The sequence below is a fragment of the Rhopilema esculentum genome, unplaced genomic scaffold (genome assembly GCF_057945365.1).
Source record: "Rhopilema esculentum isolate cy_ngs unplaced genomic scaffold, ASM5794536v1 HiC_scaffold_37, whole genome shotgun sequence".
Classification (NCBI taxonomy): domain Eukaryota; kingdom Metazoa; phylum Cnidaria; class Scyphozoa; order Rhizostomeae; family Rhizostomatidae; genus Rhopilema; species Rhopilema esculentum.
In genome coordinates this window covers 1,782,168-1,801,089 of record NW_028300848.1, presented here as the reverse complement: position 1 = coordinate 1,801,089, position 18,922 = coordinate 1,782,168, and the positions used below count along the sequence as shown (strand labels likewise).

General features: G+C 37.6%; 1 protein-coding gene across 1 annotated transcript; it reads right to left on the bottom strand.

The window, feature by feature from the left end:
• Positions 1-1,330: 1,330 nt before the first annotated feature.
• Positions 1,331-18,810, bottom strand: LOC135684670 (uncharacterized). The gene is made up of 15 exons (XM_089115933.1): positions 18,652-18,810; positions 18,020-18,181; positions 17,340-17,611; positions 16,468-16,531; positions 15,392-15,493; positions 12,895-13,062; positions 11,663-12,031; positions 8,912-9,013; positions 7,992-8,153; positions 6,808-7,087; positions 4,074-4,211; positions 3,446-3,483; positions 2,850-2,951; positions 1,972-2,133; positions 1,331-1,752 (listed from the first exon to the last, which is right to left on the bottom strand). Exons 1-15 carry the CDS (start codon positions 18,683-18,685, stop codon positions 1,472-1,474), a joined length of 2,436 nt encoding a protein of 811 aa, XP_088972059.1. The 5' UTR covers positions 18,686-18,810; the 3' UTR covers positions 1,331-1,471.
• Between the last annotated feature and the right edge of the window lie 112 nt (positions 18,811-18,922).

Genomic DNA, 18,922 nt, shown 5'->3' with positions numbered 1-18,922 from the left:
CAACACAACAACAACAACAGCAGCAGCAGCAATAACAACAAAAACAGGCTATCTTAAAGTCCAGGCAACGCTGACTTAAGAGAACGCAAGCCTTTCACTTCAGTGCTAGGCAAGTCATAAACTAACTCAACGCTTGTTTTTGTTGGTGCTTGAAAGCGCGAAATACTATTTTAAGGTCTACCCTGTGTTTGTAGGTATATGCTCCACTATTGTCGTGTTGAAATGTTTCTAATTCTCAAGACAAGTACCACACAAATCGAGCCCATGACGGTTCATGGGAAAACCGCGCAGATGGGGAAATTTCGATTGCTTCATAAGAAATAACAAGTAACCCCATATCCTTTTTAAGTGTCTGAAATGAGAGCAAACGATGCACACGAAGAAAGCGGAGAGTTCGATAGCACAAGAAACAGCAAATGAAGTTCCACGCTCATTCCACTCATTTTTGCAAATTCAGAATCGCGCACAAGCCGTTCTCATCCAGTTGGCTAGGGAAGAGCCAGGGAATTTTTGGTTTTCTAATCCACGGGGCAAATGATGCCTGGGGTTGAGCATATGAAAATCTGAACTTGCGTTTTATAGACCCCTCCCCGAGAGCACATCCTTCCCTGAAAGGCATTCAGTCGAACAGGGTTAAAATACCGAGGCAAATATTGGCTGAAAACCACAATATTCGGGTTTTGAAATATTTCAAAGCTACTCCGTGTCTGTTTGTAGTTATCTGAAGTGAATCCATGCCCTTGCTTCATTTTTATAGCTGTTGCTACCTTATTTTCTTTTGGGGTCGCCATGTTTGACAGCGGGAATGGAATGGAATTGCAATCGCTCGTGCCATTTAATAATAAATCATTGATTTTATTTAAAATCAAAATCACACGTAACATAATCCAAGTCATGTATAAATTTCTTCAAAATTTCATCTAAGAGGCAATGTCCTAAGCAATATGTCCAAGAAATAGAATTATATGAGACCTGAATCATATTTAAGCTTAGAATGCTCGCACCATTCATAAATTGAAACGAAATTTTTTCTCAGCTCTTTAAACAGCTGTATGTCTCATTATTAGTGCTTGAATTATGGATTTTTTGTAAAATTCTAAATCAATATAGAAACCTACAGGCCCCACTTCTTTTTGAGTTATTCAATGAAAAATAAAAAATTATACTCTAGATGTCGTTTATAACCTTTTGCAGATGGACCCTGTGCTTTTTGGATTCTGTCTGTAGGGATTTTGAGTTGTTTCAAAAAATACCTCGACTTGTCAATGCGATTTTATCCAGTTCAATACAGAACCAGTTCACAGATCTCAACACGCAAAGAAAAGACATATTTCAATGCGAAAAATTTGCTTAATACTGATTGCTCTATTGAAAGCAACCGCTCTAAATCGTTAAGGTTATTCCTATATAAACTACACCCTTGGTGTGTAGAGTCTAACAAAGTTTATTAACGTTCATTTTTGACATCTAATTAATGCCATGGTTTCTTTGAGTACCCGTACTTCTTGCCTGGCCTTCCGGGCCTGCCACGTGGTCCACGGGGTCCCCCTGGTCCTCTTGGTCCGGGTGCTCCGTCTAATCCGGGCTCTCCCTTCTTACCGGGTCTTCCTGGTCTTCCTGGAAAACCTCGTCTGCCTGGGCGTCCTGGTCTTCCACGCTTCCCTGGGCGACCGGGTAATCCGTCTACTCCTGGTCTTCCTGGTCGTCCTATTTTTCCTGGTCTGCCTGGTCGTCCTGGTCGTCCTTTTGGTCCTGAGTGCAGAAAGATAGTGATAATACGGACATTTGATAAGACGGACGTTTTAGAAATTACCACGATTTTGAAAAGGTATTGTACTGAGAGTTTCAAGAAAAGAAAAAAGTTAAGGGAGAATAACGCATAATATGTTGATAATCTTTCACAGATTGAGAACCAAATTATGGTGAAGTGGATCCATTAAGCCATCTTTTTGAACAAGTAAAAGCGCTTACCCTCTGGGCCAGGAGGGCCGGCTGGTCCTTCTGGTCCGCTTGGGCCTGGAGGTCCAGGAGGTCCAGGGGGTCCTTTTATGACTTTCACTTTGTATCCATAGCCATAACTTGCATCCTCTTGGCGGTCGTCTTCACTTTCAAGGTACAGGGCATTTGCAATGCCTAAAATTAAACAAATCGTACATTTGTGAATTAAATTGCAAACTTGGCCTTTATTCAGTTAGAAACATTGAACTATGCTTGTTCTTAGTCGGATACGGGAGTGGCTCTAGAAAAGTTTTTTGGGGCGTGTTGTAGTTCGAAGGTGTGTTTCTTTAATTTAGCCAACCACCTTTTTTAAAGTGTTTTCCTGAAATTGCAAACCAAGTTTGGAGTTGGCATTAAAATATGTACACACGAACGGGCGAGAAGCAAGTGATGTGAGAATTTAAAGACAATGTTTATCCGAGATCATACATGCAAATGCTCTAAGACGTTTCTTTTATAGCAATGTACAGAATTAATAAGAAAATGCTAACAATTCCTAGGAGAGAAGTAGCTTTTTCTTGCAAAAGTATCTTGCTCTGCTATAAAGCATACTAGTCTGTACTGAGGGATGAAGGAGATGAGGAATTTAGAACTTTTGAAGACGAGCTTACAGATATGTAACATCAGTGACAAAAGGAACTTCATGAAAGGTGTAGAGTATCTTACATTCCTAATGATCTTACATTCCTGATGAACTTTCAGCTGCTCAATGATGTATTATAAACTCTTTGCTTCTTATTTCGATCATCTTGCTAGCTTCAGTGTGCACACCGGCCATTCATAAACTTTCATATGCGCATTTATATAAAAACAACGTTGCGTGTTCAATTTGAGAAAACTTGTGTACTCACCAAAAATCAAACAGCACAAAATCAGAGTCTTCATCTTGATCGTCGTCAACTTGCCACTTGAAAATGAACCTGACACCAAGTGCAGAGCTGATTCTTTCTGTCCTTTTTATACAATTCTGCTTTCATTAGTGGTACAATTAAGTGGGCTTTTTACATCCTGGCTCTCGTTACCTCGCTTGGAATAACCACAGAAATCGTAGCTTTGGTATGATAATTTCGTCGTTGTGACGCGTTCTAAATATAATTTGCCAGTAAGATGCAAAGTTTTATTTAAAATAGTTAGCAACCCTCGTAATTGATACTAATTATTGTGAGAACCATATGGTAATAGATTTAATTACCCTACCGCCATGATTTTCTCAGTTGTAATTATTTTGAAGTTCAGAGTAATAGATAAATGATTGTTGCCTAATATCCACGTACTGTACGCATTAATGAGCAAATTGGATTTCGTGGTGAACTACCAAGATAAAGATGACTCTCTTATTGAAATTAATGCAATGTTAAGAACTGCACATTGATATCAAACGTGTATATCATCTCATCTTCGATTGCTATGCTTTGCTAACTATTTGACATAAAACTTTGCATCTTACGTAAAAGCCCATAAATGCTATCTTTTTCTACATTTAACCTGTTGTCAGAAAAATGTGTTTTAAAAGTAGTGTCTTAGGTGTTGGGGACAATTATTATGGAGGGAGCTTTTTCCATTGTTTTTTTAAATCAGCTCGTTCAATTTTTCAGACCTTCATTCAGTAAGGTGTCTTCAGGAGATGAAATTTTAAAATCATTCGAATTGACCCTTGAGTTTGATAGCTCTTTTGAATATTTGTTGAATTTCGAGAAGGGAAGCTGTTTCTGAGATTATTTCTTTTAAAATTCTGCTGATAGTGCTGGAAAGTCTTTCAACAGCTTTGTGAATACAAAGGAATTTATATAATCGATAACTTCGTCGCCATCATCTTAGATATGATTTTAGACTTTTCTTCTTTGATAGGGAACAGCTGAATTTTCCTGTACCATCCAGTGATTCTATCTTGAAACGAATTACCCACGAACAACATGGGCAGCACCAAGGGATGGGGCTGGGGGGATTCAAAAGTGTTTTCAAATGTTTTTAAGATAATAAAAAGAATAAAAGAAAAGAAATAGAAAACAAGAATTGTACTATCCAATGGTTCTATCTTGAAACGAATCACCCACGGAGTAGATGACTAAATATACTTTGACAGAATTTTCAAGCCTCTGTTGTCGCAGACAACTCTGACCCTTATTTGGTTCTCTTTTAAAAAAGAGGATTGCTCCACCTTTGTAGACACTGCCCATGCTGCAATCTTTGTGCCCTTTTTGCGTGCAATATAACTACAGAATTATGATATGACCAACCACACATAATGTCAATTTTAAGCAAGTCATGTGGCCATTATGAAACATCAATTTCTAATTCAGGGAAGAAATGTTGACAAAGGAGGTCTTGAAATTTAAATAAAAGAGCTTCATCAGAAGACATTTCTACATGCCTTGTGAAATCTTGCCTTGAAGATACATGCCCTTGCATGGGAAGCGATGCTTGAGTGCCGAAGTGATGATGTCACAAAGATATATTTAAGATTTTTCAGTTTTGACCAAATAACCCAAAAAAGCATTATGAAATACTTCAAAGCATTATTAATACTTCTATTATGCAAAATCAGTTGAATATGTTACTTATTGGCTGAGATATGGCCATACTAGCATGGGCTCTTTCCCATCAAATTTCTGTAATCTTGTCTTGGTTCATAACTTTAAAACCATCTCAGAATAACAAAATAATTAGCAAACCTGAAATCTTTCATTACACCCAATTATATAACTTATTTTGTATATTGAAAATAATTTTATCCTGTTTTTTCACATTATATGGTCAAAAATAAGAAATTCCAAAAAGAAATTTTTGATGACGTAACACTTTGATACTCTTTTGGTCTTGGGTGCATCAGCACAAGTCGCTCCGCACCCTGAACAACAAATAATAACCATCACTCATCATTCATCATCTTCATGACGTGAATGATAGAGTTCTGCTAGAATTAAAACCCATAGTAGAATCAAATTCTACAACATGTTTCACGAAATCAAGTGTAAAGAAATTTAATTTGATCATTCTGAAAAGTTGTACAGTTGAAACACCATTTACCGACCCCTCTATACAACTGACACATCTCATTAAAGGGACTGATATTTTTGTCCCATCTGCTCAAAGCGCTGTTAAAGAAACCTCTTTACAACGGACACTTCTTAACAACGGAACACTAACATGCACCAGGTCGCCCGCGCATTTCAGGATCGGATCTTGTACCTTTTTCAGTGAATATCAGACCATAGAAGTTCACTTCTGCTTGTAGAAAACTGTATTTTGGTGCTTTTGCTTTTATGTTAGATCTGATAGTCTTTGCAAGCAATTTCCAAGTGCTATGTCATGTTCTTTGCGATTCTTTCCGAAAATGATTATATCTTCAGCAATATTTTTCAAATTGTTCATGTCACTAAGGTTACGTTGCAGAATGTTTTGAAATAATTCAGCACTGCTAGATGTACCATAGGACAATATTTTGTATTTAAAAAGGCCTTCGTGTGTTGAAAATGTTGTTATAAAACGGCTGTCTGGTTCTATTAGTTTCTCAGCTCCTTTAAAACAGCTTTTGTGATAGGGTATCCTTCTGTGGTTGTAAAACTGGGGTTACATCATTTTGTATGTGTAACTTTCCTCGCTGTCCCTTTATTTTTCCTTCCCCGATGAAAACATTTTTTGGGTACAGAAAACCGCTCACCGCCACAAATCAGTCTTTCTAACTTTAAATGAAATCAAAATACTACTAATCTTCTTGGCTTCGCATTTTGGGGAGACACTTCCTACTTTTTCTACCTTTTTAACTGCACAAATGTACAAGCAATTCACTCTGTATACGGCTCAGAAGACATGAATCGCATGACAAATCATGGTGCCTTGTTTCAGATAGAGGATTCTCGTCGGTCATTTCTACAATTTTTCTTGCGAAATTTCTTGGATGTACTCTCCAGCCGAGAAATTGTTTTCTTATTGGTTTATAAGATTTCTGTTGGGTGAATTTAGATTAAACTGTTTTCATTGCGAATTTCAAATTATTATGAAAGTTGTAATGCTAATTAGATGCCTATTTCCGAGAAAAAAAATGGAACAATGACGAATCGATTTGGTGACACCGCTATGTCACAATATTCGGCTCTCAGTCGCCGTGAATTGTTTGCTTGGTTGAATATTATACGCACTTTAAGGCAACTTAAGGCAACTTAATGCAACTTTCAACTACTACTGCTGTACCTTATCCTATAAAATAGGCTTTGTTAAGTCGAGAATAATTCAAATAAATGACACGATTCGAAGTCAGTCTGTTTGATTTGATCCTTTTGATTGCAATACAACTTATGGAATCGTTTTGGACAGAACTCAAAACTTCAGTCTACAACTTTGAACTCATTTTATCATCTTCCTCATGCTTTTGCTTAAATATTAGATTTTTTTGCGAAGTTTTTCAATTAAACAAGTCCCCACCTGATAATTTTTCCTTTTTATAGATATTTAAAAGCATAAAAATTGAAAAACTAGTTTACTGCAAGGCGCCCTTTTTTGTTCTACCCCATTTCGTGCGACCTTATCCAGGTGGACCCGGTCCATTTTGAATTTTGAAAATCTATGGGGCTTTTGGTTTAAAAAAACGTTCACTTATCAATGTCATTTTATGCGATGATTTAACACAGAACCAGTTCGAAGTCTTTAATAGATAAAGAAAAGACATATTTCAATGCGAAAAGTTTGCTTAATACTGATTGCTCTATTGAAAGCAACCGCTCTAAATTGTTAAGGTTATTCCTATATAAACTACACCCTTGGTTTGTAGAGTCTACCAAAGTTTATTAACGTTCATTTTTGACATCTCACTAATGCCATGGTTTCTTTGAGTACCCATACTTTTTGCCTGGCCTTCCGGGCATGCCACGTGGTCCAGGGGGTCCCCTTGGTCCGCTTGGCCCGGGTGCTCCATCTAGTCCGGGCTCTCCCTTCTTCCCAGGTCTTCCTGGTCTTCCTGGAAAACCTCGTGTGCCTGGGCGTCCTGGTCTTCCACGCTTCCCTGGGCGACCAGGTAATCCGTCCAATCCTGGTCGTCCGGGTCGTCCTGTTTTCCCTGGTCTGCCTGGTCGTCCTGGTCGTCCTTTTGGTCCTAGATAAAGAAAACATAACTGTATTCATAACTGCTTGACAGATTTTTTATATACAAACAACCAGTTCATCAACCGGAACCAAACGAGGTTTGAGAAACATTCGATATACTCACTATTTTATATTCACTGAGAACAGTATCGAACTCTTAGTTGATTTTATCAAAAACCAAATTACACAGAAAGATGAATGCGATATACACGGTTACCATTTTACAGACAAGCGAAATACGAGGAAATGGATACAGAGCCGATAAGAATTGTTATAATGGATTGTTGCAAGCAAATTCGCAATCGCCTAAACAAGTTAAATCTCCAGCTAAAAAGAGAATATTTTTCTAAGAAAATTTCTGCACGTCATGGGGACCTTAAAACATCCTGGAAGATTATTAACCAAGTCATAAACAAAAGCAGCAAGACCACTTTTATCCCATCCCTTAATGTTTAAGGTGAGTCGACTAAAGACAATAAAATGATTGCTTCATCAATCAGAGTTTTTCTGTACAATTGGAAATATACTGAGTGACAAAATTCCAGAAAAACCAAACATCTTTTGTCCAAAGAATATGAACTCGGTAGCGCTATGGAAAATTTTCCTTTCAAAGCTGTTTCAGAGAAAGATGGAACTAAAGTTATCACGAAAATGAAGACATCGCATGGCTCTGGTTGTGATGGTATCGCAAGCTTTTCTATAAAGATTGCTTTGCCTCTAATCTCTGAATCATTATGCGATCTTTTTAATATGTCTTTGTTCTCTGGAAAATTTGCTACAGATTGGAAAATAGCACGTCTTGCCCCAATTTATATGAATATTTAAAAGTGAAAATAAGAATGAAAAAAGAAACCGGCAATCGTTATTCATGCAATTCTTAAAAAAGAAATACTATTTATATTGAAACAGCTTACCCTCTGGGCCAGGAGGTCCGGCTGGTCCTTCTGGTCCGCTTGGGCCTGGAGGTCCAGGAGGTCCAGGGGGTCCTTTTATGACTTTCACTTTGTATCCATAGCCATAACTTGCATCCTCTTGGCTGTCGTCTTCACTTTCAAGGTACAGGGCATTTGCAATGCCTAAAATTAAACAAATCGTACATTTGTGAGTTAAATTGTTAACTTTGACCTTTATTCAGTTAGAAACATTGAACTATGCTTGTTCTTAGTCGGATTCGGGAGTGGCTCTAGAAAATTTGTTTGTGACGTGTTGTAGTTCGAAGGTTGATTTCTTTATTTATGCCAACCACCTTTTTGCCAAGTAAGCAAAAAAAACACTCTATAACTGCCGAGAAAGAAGCTGATTCGGAATTTCCTACAGACACCGTGTTGCTATACCAATAAAATTCGTTGGAAGTGTTTCCCTGAGATTGCAAACCAAGTTTGGAGTCGGCATTGAGGTATGTACACACGAACGGGTGAGAGGCAAGTGTTGTGTAAATTGTAAGACAATAAGTTTCTTTTAAAGCAATGTACAGAATTAATAAAAAAAATGCTAAAAATTCCTAGGATAGAAGTGGTTTTTTCCTTGCAGAAGTATCTTGCTCTGCTATAAAGCATACTAGCCTGTACTGAAGGAGGAGGAAGATGAGGAATTTAGTACTTTTGAAGATGTGCTTATGGATATCCCATTTGTTATGATTATTCAGTACTGTAACATCACGACACCTAATATTGTGCCTGATAGTGGCAAGGGCATTTTCAAATATGCGTTTCTGTTGGGGGCCATTACATTTCTGATCAATGATGTATTATAAACCCTTTTCTTATATTTTCCATAACATTGCTTGCTTGCCTGTTCAATCAGAATATTGATTTGAGAAAACTTGTGTACTCACCAAAAACCAAACAGCACAAAATCAGAGTCTTCATCTTGATCTTCGTCAAATTGTCACTTGAAAATGAACCTGACACCAAGTACAGAGCTGATTCTTTCTGTCCTTTTTATACAATTCTGCTTTCATTAGTGGTACAATTTAGTGGGTTTCTTACATCCTGGCTCTCGTTACCACGCTTGAAATTGCCACAGAAATCGTAGCTTCGGTATGATAATTTCGTCGTTTTGACGCGCTCCAAATATAATTTGCCAATATGATGCAAAGTTTTATTTAAAATAGTTAGCAACCCTCGTAATTGATACTATATTTTGTGAGAACCATATGGTAATAGATTTAATTACCCTACCGCCATGATTTTCTCAGTTGTAATTATTTTGTATTTTAGAGTAATAGATAAATGATTGTTGCCTAATATCCACGTACTGTACGTATTAATGAGCAAATTGGAAATTGTGGCGAACTACCACGATAAAAATGACTCTCTTATTGAATTTGATCCGGTGTAAGAAATGCCAAATAATATCAAACGTGCCTACCATCTTCGGCATCTTCGATAGGTTTCTTACGTAAAAGCCAACAAGACTAACTGTTCCCACATTCAGTCTGTTTTCAGGAAAATGTGCTTTAAATGTTGAATGAAGTATGCCTTAAGTTTTGTTTTGGGGACAGTTTTTTTTGAGTGAGTTTTTTCTAAAGTTTTCTAAATCAACCCTTGAAGTCTTTAAGAGTTAGATGTTTTTATCAGGTGAATGTTAAACCTTTCGAAATGACCTTTGAGTATGATAGCTCTTTTGAGTATTTGTTATTTTTAGAGAAGAGAAGCAGTTTATTCAGTTCAAAACTTCATTCTACAACTGTGAGCTCATTTTATGATTTTCGATGGTACCTGAAATTTAAATTTTGTGAGGATACAACGATTGATGAAAGTAGAATTTGACTCTCAGAATCGTTTTGGATGAAACTTGTCTTTCTCAGTTGCTAATCACTGTCAAAACCTTTCTGAAATTTTAACTTTATCACGAGCACGAAGATGTAAACTTAGACCCCGTTTACACTACAGAAAGAAGAACAAAACTCTTTGGTTCCGTTCTTGTTTGGGCACGATAACTCTTTTCTTCGCGTTTACACTGTAGTAAAAAATAACGTAACTTTTACGCGACGCATGCGCAGTGACGCAGCAATGACGTCGGACATTATAAGAAAGCCTCTTCCCAACCGTAGATTAAGCCCCGTTTTCAATCGTAACAAAAAGGTTCCGTTCCTGACCGTTGCGAAAACAAGCATGATTTGGAAACGGAACCAGAGAGTTTCCGATTTTAGCGAAACCAAAGAAGAACGGAACCGTTCCCAAACTAGCACGGAACCAAGATGCCTGGCTAGTGTAAACGCAAGGTCTACCGTCGCTTTTTCAGGCACGGAACCAAGGAGTTCCGTTTTCTTTTTCTGTATTGTAAACAGGTTCTTATTATCCTAAATCCAAATCTGAAGTCAAAATTTCACTTCAAAGATATTTTAGGCATTTTACCAAACGAGATCTTAATTTGAATTGTATTTGTATTATTGTAATTTGTTCAGCAGTAGGCTGTAAAATGACTTTGGCCTTTTCCTCGCGTATTTTGGCTAGTACCGATGAATTTTGTTGGCTTGTTGCGAAAAACAACTGGGAGCCTCGTGTTAACATTTTCAAAAGCTAAAAAAACTCTCGAATATAACAGCACTATAACTTTTACCGCTTGCAACTAGCATCACCCGACGTAATAATTTGCGTCTTCGCATATAAGGCTTGTACACTGGGGTCACAAAAGTATGGAAACGGTGCTAAAATTGGCGGCTCGCTGAAGCCAAGGGCCTAAGCCGACAGGTTTTTAGAACAGAAGTTTATGTTTTTTGCAACAAATGCTTTCGCGTAACTTCAAAAATTTATGAAAATGTTTGATTTTACCAAAATCGATACACCAAAATTTATTTTGTACCGGGAAAAGGTAACTGTACAAGTGCCTGTACCCCCGGGGTGTGATGTCAAGGTCACGTAGCGGTTTCCCCAACCAAAAGATACCTTTTTGGTAATTCAACTCAGTCATTGTTTGAAAAAACAATTCAATACATTTGAAAACAATAAATTCATGATCCACACTACTCGTGTAACTGAATTGACGAGCATCGTTGAGAAAATTTAGTTCTTAGCACTAAGTGGTAGATGGAGAAACAAGGAGAGATTGTGCTATCTTTTCACGGTCCTTTTTTCTGCTAGTAGTTTACTTCGATCCTTGCCACAAGTTTTCGAACACCGGCATCTGTTTTCAAGGGCAAACTCAGCTAACTTCCTTTCCCCTTGAATAAAATTTGGTTGACTATAAAACGACGTATTAGACAAGGTAGTGTCCAATTTCCTGTTACTTGTGTGACATTTTCCTGAATTAATGATGTTGTTATAGGGTTGGAGGGGCGGATACATTATTGTTTGGGACAAAAATGAAAACCGTGACAACTTGGCTCCAGCCGGGGTTCAAAGTGTTTTTGGCAGGCATTGTACGAGTTGTTAGAAGCGATAGATTGTCTGTAGCGATATACTGTATACCGGTAAAATACAATTCCAGAAAGATGTTGTTTCATTGAAAGAGTATTTTTCAAACAAAAATCTTTTTCACATTAATCAATAGTTCAAATATCAAATAAATATTCAGTATTGGTTGAATTGTTACCAAAAAATTCAGTATTGAAGCTTCAGGTTCAGGTTTTGTTATGGCTTGCCTGGGCTTCCTGGCTTGCCTGGTCTTCCTGGCTTGCCTGGTCTTCCTGGCTTGCCTGGTCTTCCTGGCTTGCCTGGTCTTCCTGGCCTTCCAGGTCTGCCGTATGGTCCAGGGGGTCCCTTAGGTCCCTTTGGTCCAGGTGCTCCATCTTTTCCAGGGTGTCCCTTCTTACCGGGTTTTCCGGGTCTTCCTGGTTTTCCGGGTATTCCGGGTCTTCCGGGTTTCCCTTTATCACCTGGCCTACCTGGTCTACCTGGTTTTCCCGGCTTCCCTGGGTGACCGGGTAGTCCGTCATATCCTGGGTGTCCTGGGTGTCCCGGTTGTCCTTTTTTTCCTGGTTTGCCTGGTCTGCCTGGGTGTCCTTTTGGTCCTAAATGCAGAAGTATATTGAGAGGATGTTTATTTAGTATCTTGAAAGGGAAGAAACTAAGGATAACAATAATGGAAAGTAAGTTGAAGTTGAATAACGCAGCAAATGCAGATTGACCATTTAAGTAAATGAGGTAAAGTTAATCAACTTGGCCAAGTTTTTGACCAAATAAAACCATATGTGTAGGGGATATGGGGCTGGTTTTATCTCTATGCTCCTTTCAGCATTTTGGCTTCATTCGGGTAGTTTTATCTCAATGAAGCGAAAATATTCAGGCAAGATCAATACTAGCACACCCCCCCCCCCCCCAACCCACCATCCGCTATGGCCATGAGTACAAAAATTTTCGGCGTCTTGAAAATTTATTTGTATGAAATTCAAAGTTATCCAAAAGTTTGTCGCGCGGAATATTTTTGTATGATTTACGCATGCGCATTTTTTATTGACTGAATCAAAAGCTACAATCTTTGAACATGAGTGTTTGCACATTTTTGAAAACAGTCTTTCAAATTCCTCGTTTTCATCGCATATCAAAAAGTCACTAAACAAAGAAACTAAGAATTTGAGCCACTTCCGTAATGAAAATGTTTTGAAGCTTAACATTGTCACATTTTCAGTAGTCGGAGATTCTTCTAAGTTTCTTGAAAGTTCAATAACAAACCAGAAATTTTGTGCGAATTGATAACCTAATAACCTAATAACCTAATGTGGTTCTGCTTTGAACATCCAAAAGACCGGTCAATATTGTCCGAAAATTTATTTGTCCGAAGTTTCAAAAATTCGTCCGAAAATATTTTCGCCGATGTTTATTGTCCGAATCGTTATCCCCTGAAAATTTTTGTACTTAATGTAAAACCGCTTACCCTTTGGGCCAGGATAGCCGGTGTGTCCCACTGGTCCGCTTGGGCCTGGAGGTCCTGGAGGTCCTGGAGGTCCAGGGGGTCCTTTAATAAATTTCACTTGGACACTTCTCGATGGACGATCCTCTAGGCTGTCGTCTTCACCCTCAAGGTACAGGGCATTTGCAATACCTAAATGAAACAAATCACGTGAATTAAATTGTTAACTTTTAAAGAAACATTAAAATATGTTTGTTCGTAGTTCAATACAAAGGCGGCGCTTGAAAAATATCTTAGTGGTGTTTTCAAGTTCCAAGTTAATTTTTTTAATTGAAGGCCAACCACTACTAAATTTGCAAAATGAGCAAATAATTCCAAATTTTTCGAGTAAAAAGCCAGTTCAAGTCTGTTTTGGGGTTCTCACCATCACCTTCCTCACCAGCACCACCCTTGGGTCAATACCGTTTTGTTTGGATGTAACTTGAAATTACTTTTATTTCGTTTTTAATTATTTATACCGGGTAGAAGCGTCGGTATTAAATACTGCTTTACAGCTTGCCCTGGAAACTAACAAAATGGAATTAAAGTCCTATTTACAATGATATTTCAAATCTGGAGTGATATAAAAGAAAACGAAAGAGGTTTAAATCAGTATTTTATTGTGGCTCACGTGAATGTTCTCTTGAAGCAGAGAAGCTATTTGTCTTGGCTTCAGTTGGCGGCTAAAGTTTGACACCCCTAAACCAAAAGCTCTTTTGTCCTAAGGATATTTTCAACAGGGGAAGGTTCGGTTCCTGTTAGGAATACTCTCATTCCCTTTAGCATTTCTCAAAGACCCTTGAAAAAAGAACGTGCACATAATCAGCGACCGTGCACAGTGGCGGATTTAAGGGGGGGCAACTAGGGGCAGTTGCCCCTCCCTCAACGAGTTGAAGCAAGTTTGGCGCCCTTATTTGAAAATTTTGCGCCCCTTTTGAAAACTGAGAATCAGGTGAAAAAGTTTCTGCGACCAATAGGTTAATTTCCTTTTAAGAACTACCTCCAAGTTATGTTGTTTATTTCGAAAATGGATCTGAAATTGTTGTATACAGCGTATTCCGTCACCAATTTGTGAAAATTTTTCAGCGCCCCCACTACCAACTGACCCTCCTTCAAATTTGCTCTGGATCCGCCCCTGACCGTGCAGTGACTTGTGCACAATGCTCGTTGTTTCAAAGTCCATCATTTGCTGTAATCCAGCCAAGTTTTTTAATACGTGGGTGTGAGGAGGCATGATAGGGGCTCTATGTTACTATTCTGGCTGCTTTTTTGCAGCTTTTGTGATATTTAAAGAACGTTCTAATAAAGTTACCCCCAAGAAATACGGCTCTACAAGATACTTATACATCGTTTGGATAGTTTGTAAGGCGAGATATCTTTCGAGCCATTTTAACTACCTATTTCTCAGGAGATTCCGAGAACGTGCATGCGCTATTAAAAGATTTTTATATAGAAAGATATGTACAGTATTAATGAAACCATTGCTAAAATTCATATTTATAGGCTAAAAATAGGTGGTTCGTGCAACGGTTTTTCAATGAAGGGGGGAGGGCCTTTGTCTACATTCATTTCTGAGCCATTCGAGTTAACCAATATCTTTGTTTGAACTCGGAAATGTCAAAAGTCGATTTGTCTCATCTACTAGTTTATTTTCAACAAAAATGGGTTGTCGAATGAAATTCCAACGGTCATTCTGTGGATCAATATTGTCAAAGGTGATACACTTGGCTAGACCTTGGCTGAGCCAAAGGGCAAATCGCTGAAAAAATCTAGTACACTTTGCTGAAAAATCTGTAAAAATCTTCTTTAAATCTGAAAATTTCAAGAAATCCTCAAAAAGCTATAAAATTTTCAAAACATCTTCAAAAACCAACAAATATAAAAAATGCTCAAAAATTTCTGAAAAATCTTGGAAAATCCCAAAATCTCTAAGAAAAGTTATATTTTTTGTGCTTTCATGTGTAAAAGATCGAAAACAACTGGCGCGAAGATATCAAAACATACAAAGTAATCAAAACTGAAAACGTCTCGTCTTGTCTTTTGTGCTAAACGTATATCTATTTATTTCGTCTAAGATTCGAGAAAGCTTTTTAACGATCAAGACAGTACAAGAAAAAACATAGCAACCCAAGTAACACTGCCTATCTTGGCCGAGGTTTCGATCCACAGACCAGCCAAATTCTATCTACAGGTCCTATGTAAATCAAAATCCTACCCAAAAATTCAAGATGAAAGATTTCAAAAATGTTCGAGAATCTCAAAGACCTTCAAACTAAAAAAAACCTTCCAATACTCTGAACATCTAAAAATTTCGTACCTTTTTTTGGAAATGATTTGTCTCTTGGGCTAAACCAGAATCTAAAAAAGTTTACCCTTATATTCCTGATTCAGTTACGACATCAGTTATTTATAAAGCAAGCTTTCATGTACGCTTTATAAGAACAACGTTGTGTGTTCAATTTGTGAAAACTTGGATACTCACCAAAAAGCAAACAGCACAAAATCAAGGTCTTCATCTTGATCTTCGTCAACTTGCCCCTTGCAAAAGAACCTGACCCCAAGTGATGAACTGATTCTTTCTGTCCTTTTAAAGAATTCTACCTTCATTAGGGGTATAATTAAACGAATTCTTCACATCCTGGCTCACCTTTCCACTCATGAAATTAACAGTGAAATCATATTTTTGGTATGATAATTTCATGGTTGAGATTGCCTCTGAATATAATTTACCAGTGACATGCAAAGTGGTATGTCGAATAGTTGGCAACTCTTGTAATGGTAGCAATTTTGACAAGAGCCATTTGATAAGAGAATTAGCTCCCCTCCCTCCGTCATTGGCTTAGTTGTAATTAATTTTGTGAAGTAGTACAGCCATAATTGTTTTCAGGTTTTCAGGTAGATTTTCATCTGAGTAGCAATTAGGCATAAACAGTATCTTGTGACTTTCTGACACAGTTTTATGTCTACCTTATTCTTGATTGCTTCTATTAAAATGTCTACATTGAAGCTTGTGCCAATTGACGTAAATTGAATGCAGAATAGTCATTGGTTGTTAATTTGACAAAAGTTCATGTCCAAACGTCAAGATATGGTTGGTGTGCGTGCAACTGCGAAACTAGCTGAAATGTTTATAAATGCTATGCGAATAGTTAAAGTTGCTTCTTCTTTGGTTTTTTCTCTGGAGCACAAAGTTTATAAGAAGTACCAATTATTGATACCGTGAGGTCTAGAAAAATGTTGCATAATACCCATCGACAGTACCTATTAATGTACATTAAGGAAGGTGCGGTAGCGGACAAAATAACGATGGCTCTCAAATTAAAGCTGATGAAAATGCAATGTAAAAACTGCAAATTGATACCAAACATGCCTGTAATAAGAACTTTGATGGGTACCCTGCTTAAAAACCCACAAAACATGTCTTTTTCCGAATTTGATTTCCTTAAAGAATTATCTCCATCAAAAATTTTGCTTGTTTTTTGTAATTTTTAGGGCACAATTGTTATGAAATGAGTTTTTTGCCAATATTTTTAGTTTCTTTTTTCAAAGCTTTCAAACCTTCGTGTAGATTATATGCTGGATTTAGAGAACTGGAATTTCCATCAAGTCTTGTTTCAAATATCTAGTAGAAGAATTTTTTTATTTTCGGAAAGTATTTTTGTAAGCCGCTTATCTTCAAAAGTGAATATAACCGAGAAACCAAATTTTCACGAGACACAAAAGACGATTTCGATTCATTTAGACACCTTTTGACTACCTAAATCTGTTAAAGTTAAGCTCTGACTAAACTAAGTTTCTATCTATATGGAACTTCGAAATTTTCCAGACCTTTATCATAAATACTGTACAAAGAAGTGTAGTCAGTACTTTCGTTGTCATCACCAAGGATGATATTCGAAAGTGTATGTTTCGTTGTCAAACCGAATGCCCCGTGCACCCCAGTGCACATTATTTTACTTTATTTTACTTAATCATGGTTTATTTTCACGGCTAGCGAGACTTCAGCTAGCCAGGAAAATGTTTTCCTGTGTGAACGCTGGTGCTATGTGTAGCAAATCAGGTTTCAAAGAATTGTCTATAAAAATTCTATTTATTGTAAGACAACCGATATTTGTAAAGGGAGCTAGGGAACGGGTTTTGAACTGAAAAAAGATGTTTTAGTCAAGATCCCTACCATTGGCACAAGATTTTACTTAGCTTAAGATGATACAGTTGCACTCTTCCCTTTACCCGTCACATTATGCAAAAAATAATGTTTTGGTAAAAGACAGACTAGAAAAATACCACTCTTATGTTTGTTCTTTTTTGAAAAGAATCATTTGTAGATAATTCAAATCGTTCAATTATTTGAGGCTAAATTATATTAGAAAGTTCTTAACCAATTCTCAAAGTTTTGTTATCGAAAATGTGTCCAAATGTTGTCAATAAACATGTTTCTTTGGGTACCAGTATTTCTTGCCTGGCCTTCCTGGTCTGCCGCGTGGTCCACGGGGTCCTCTTGGTCCTCTAGGTCCTGGCCTGCCATTTCTTCCTGGCTCTCCTTTTCTTCCAGGTCTTCCGGGCCTTCCTGGAAAACCTCGCCTGCCTGGGCGTCCTGGTCTTCCACGCTTCCCTGGGCGACCGGGTAGTCCGTTTAATCCTGGTCGTCCTGGTCGTCCTGTTTTCCCTGGTCTGCCTGGTCGTCCTGGTCGTCCTTTTGGTCCTAGATAAAGAAAACATTACTGTGTTCATTACTGATTGACAGAATTTTATATACAAAAAACCAGTACATCTACCGGTAACAAACGAGGTTTGAGAAATATTCCATATATTCACTTTTTTTAGAACTGAGAAGGGTAACAAACTCATAGTAGATTTTATTAAAATCCAAGTTATACGTAGACACGAAGGCCAAAATGCACGATAATATGATTTAGCAGACCAGCGAAATAAGATGATAAGATACACAGGCGTTAAGAACCCGGATATAGCTACTAATGAGTTTTATATAGCTGTCCATGTACATTAACTATCGTCCAAACCATCTGTAAATAAAGAGATTATCATCATTATTATCATTATTGTTATTTTCCATTTAGATCTATGGGAAATATGGATTGAAGCAGCTTACCCTTTGGGCCAGGAGGACCGGCTGGTCCTTCTGGTCCGCTTGGGCCTGGAGGTCCTGGAGGTCCAGGGGGTCCTTTTATGACTTTCACTTTGTATCCGTAGCCATAACTTGCATCCTCTTGGCTGTTGTCTTCACTTTCAAGGTACAGGGCATTTGCAATGCCTTAAATGAAGCAAATCAACGAATAGTTAATTCCAAGCTAAATTCTACTTTTTGAATACATTCAGTTACGTTATTCTCTGTTTGATACCGTATTGGTTTGATTTTAGCCTTTTACTTTAAAAGTGTGTTTCAATATTATTTCAAACATGCAAATAACAACTAGACAACTTCTCCCTATCGACTTAAGCTGATTGATTAAGGTTTTATTAATTAAATAAAAGTACCCTCATTAGTGCAAAAGTTTGTTTCATCCTTCAGCCTTCTTGTGTTGTAGCTCTCGTTAGTTGACACGTTGTCCATTATGATAGATCCTACATCCTCATAGAGCTACGCTACTATATATGTAGATGTGTGCATCTTTTAAGAACAAAACCGCCGAAATTAGGATCCTCCCTTTTTCAATCAGTTTTCCTATATGCGCTGCAGAAATAATTCTGTGTACATAAGAATATAAAAATGAGTGTACTCACCAAAAACCAAACAGCACAAAATCAGAGTCTTCATTTTGATCGTCGTCAACTTGCCACTTGAAAATGAACCTGGCACCAATTGAAGAGCCTGTCCTTTCTGTCCTTTTTATACAGTTTTACTTTCATTAGTGATGCAATTTGTACTGTGCATCCCATTATCGATTTCCTGTGCTGAAAATTACGGTAGATTTTGTGGTTGTTGCATAATTATTTCTTGATGGACAGGAACATTAATTCAAATTTGCTAACTACATGGAAAATTATAAATGAA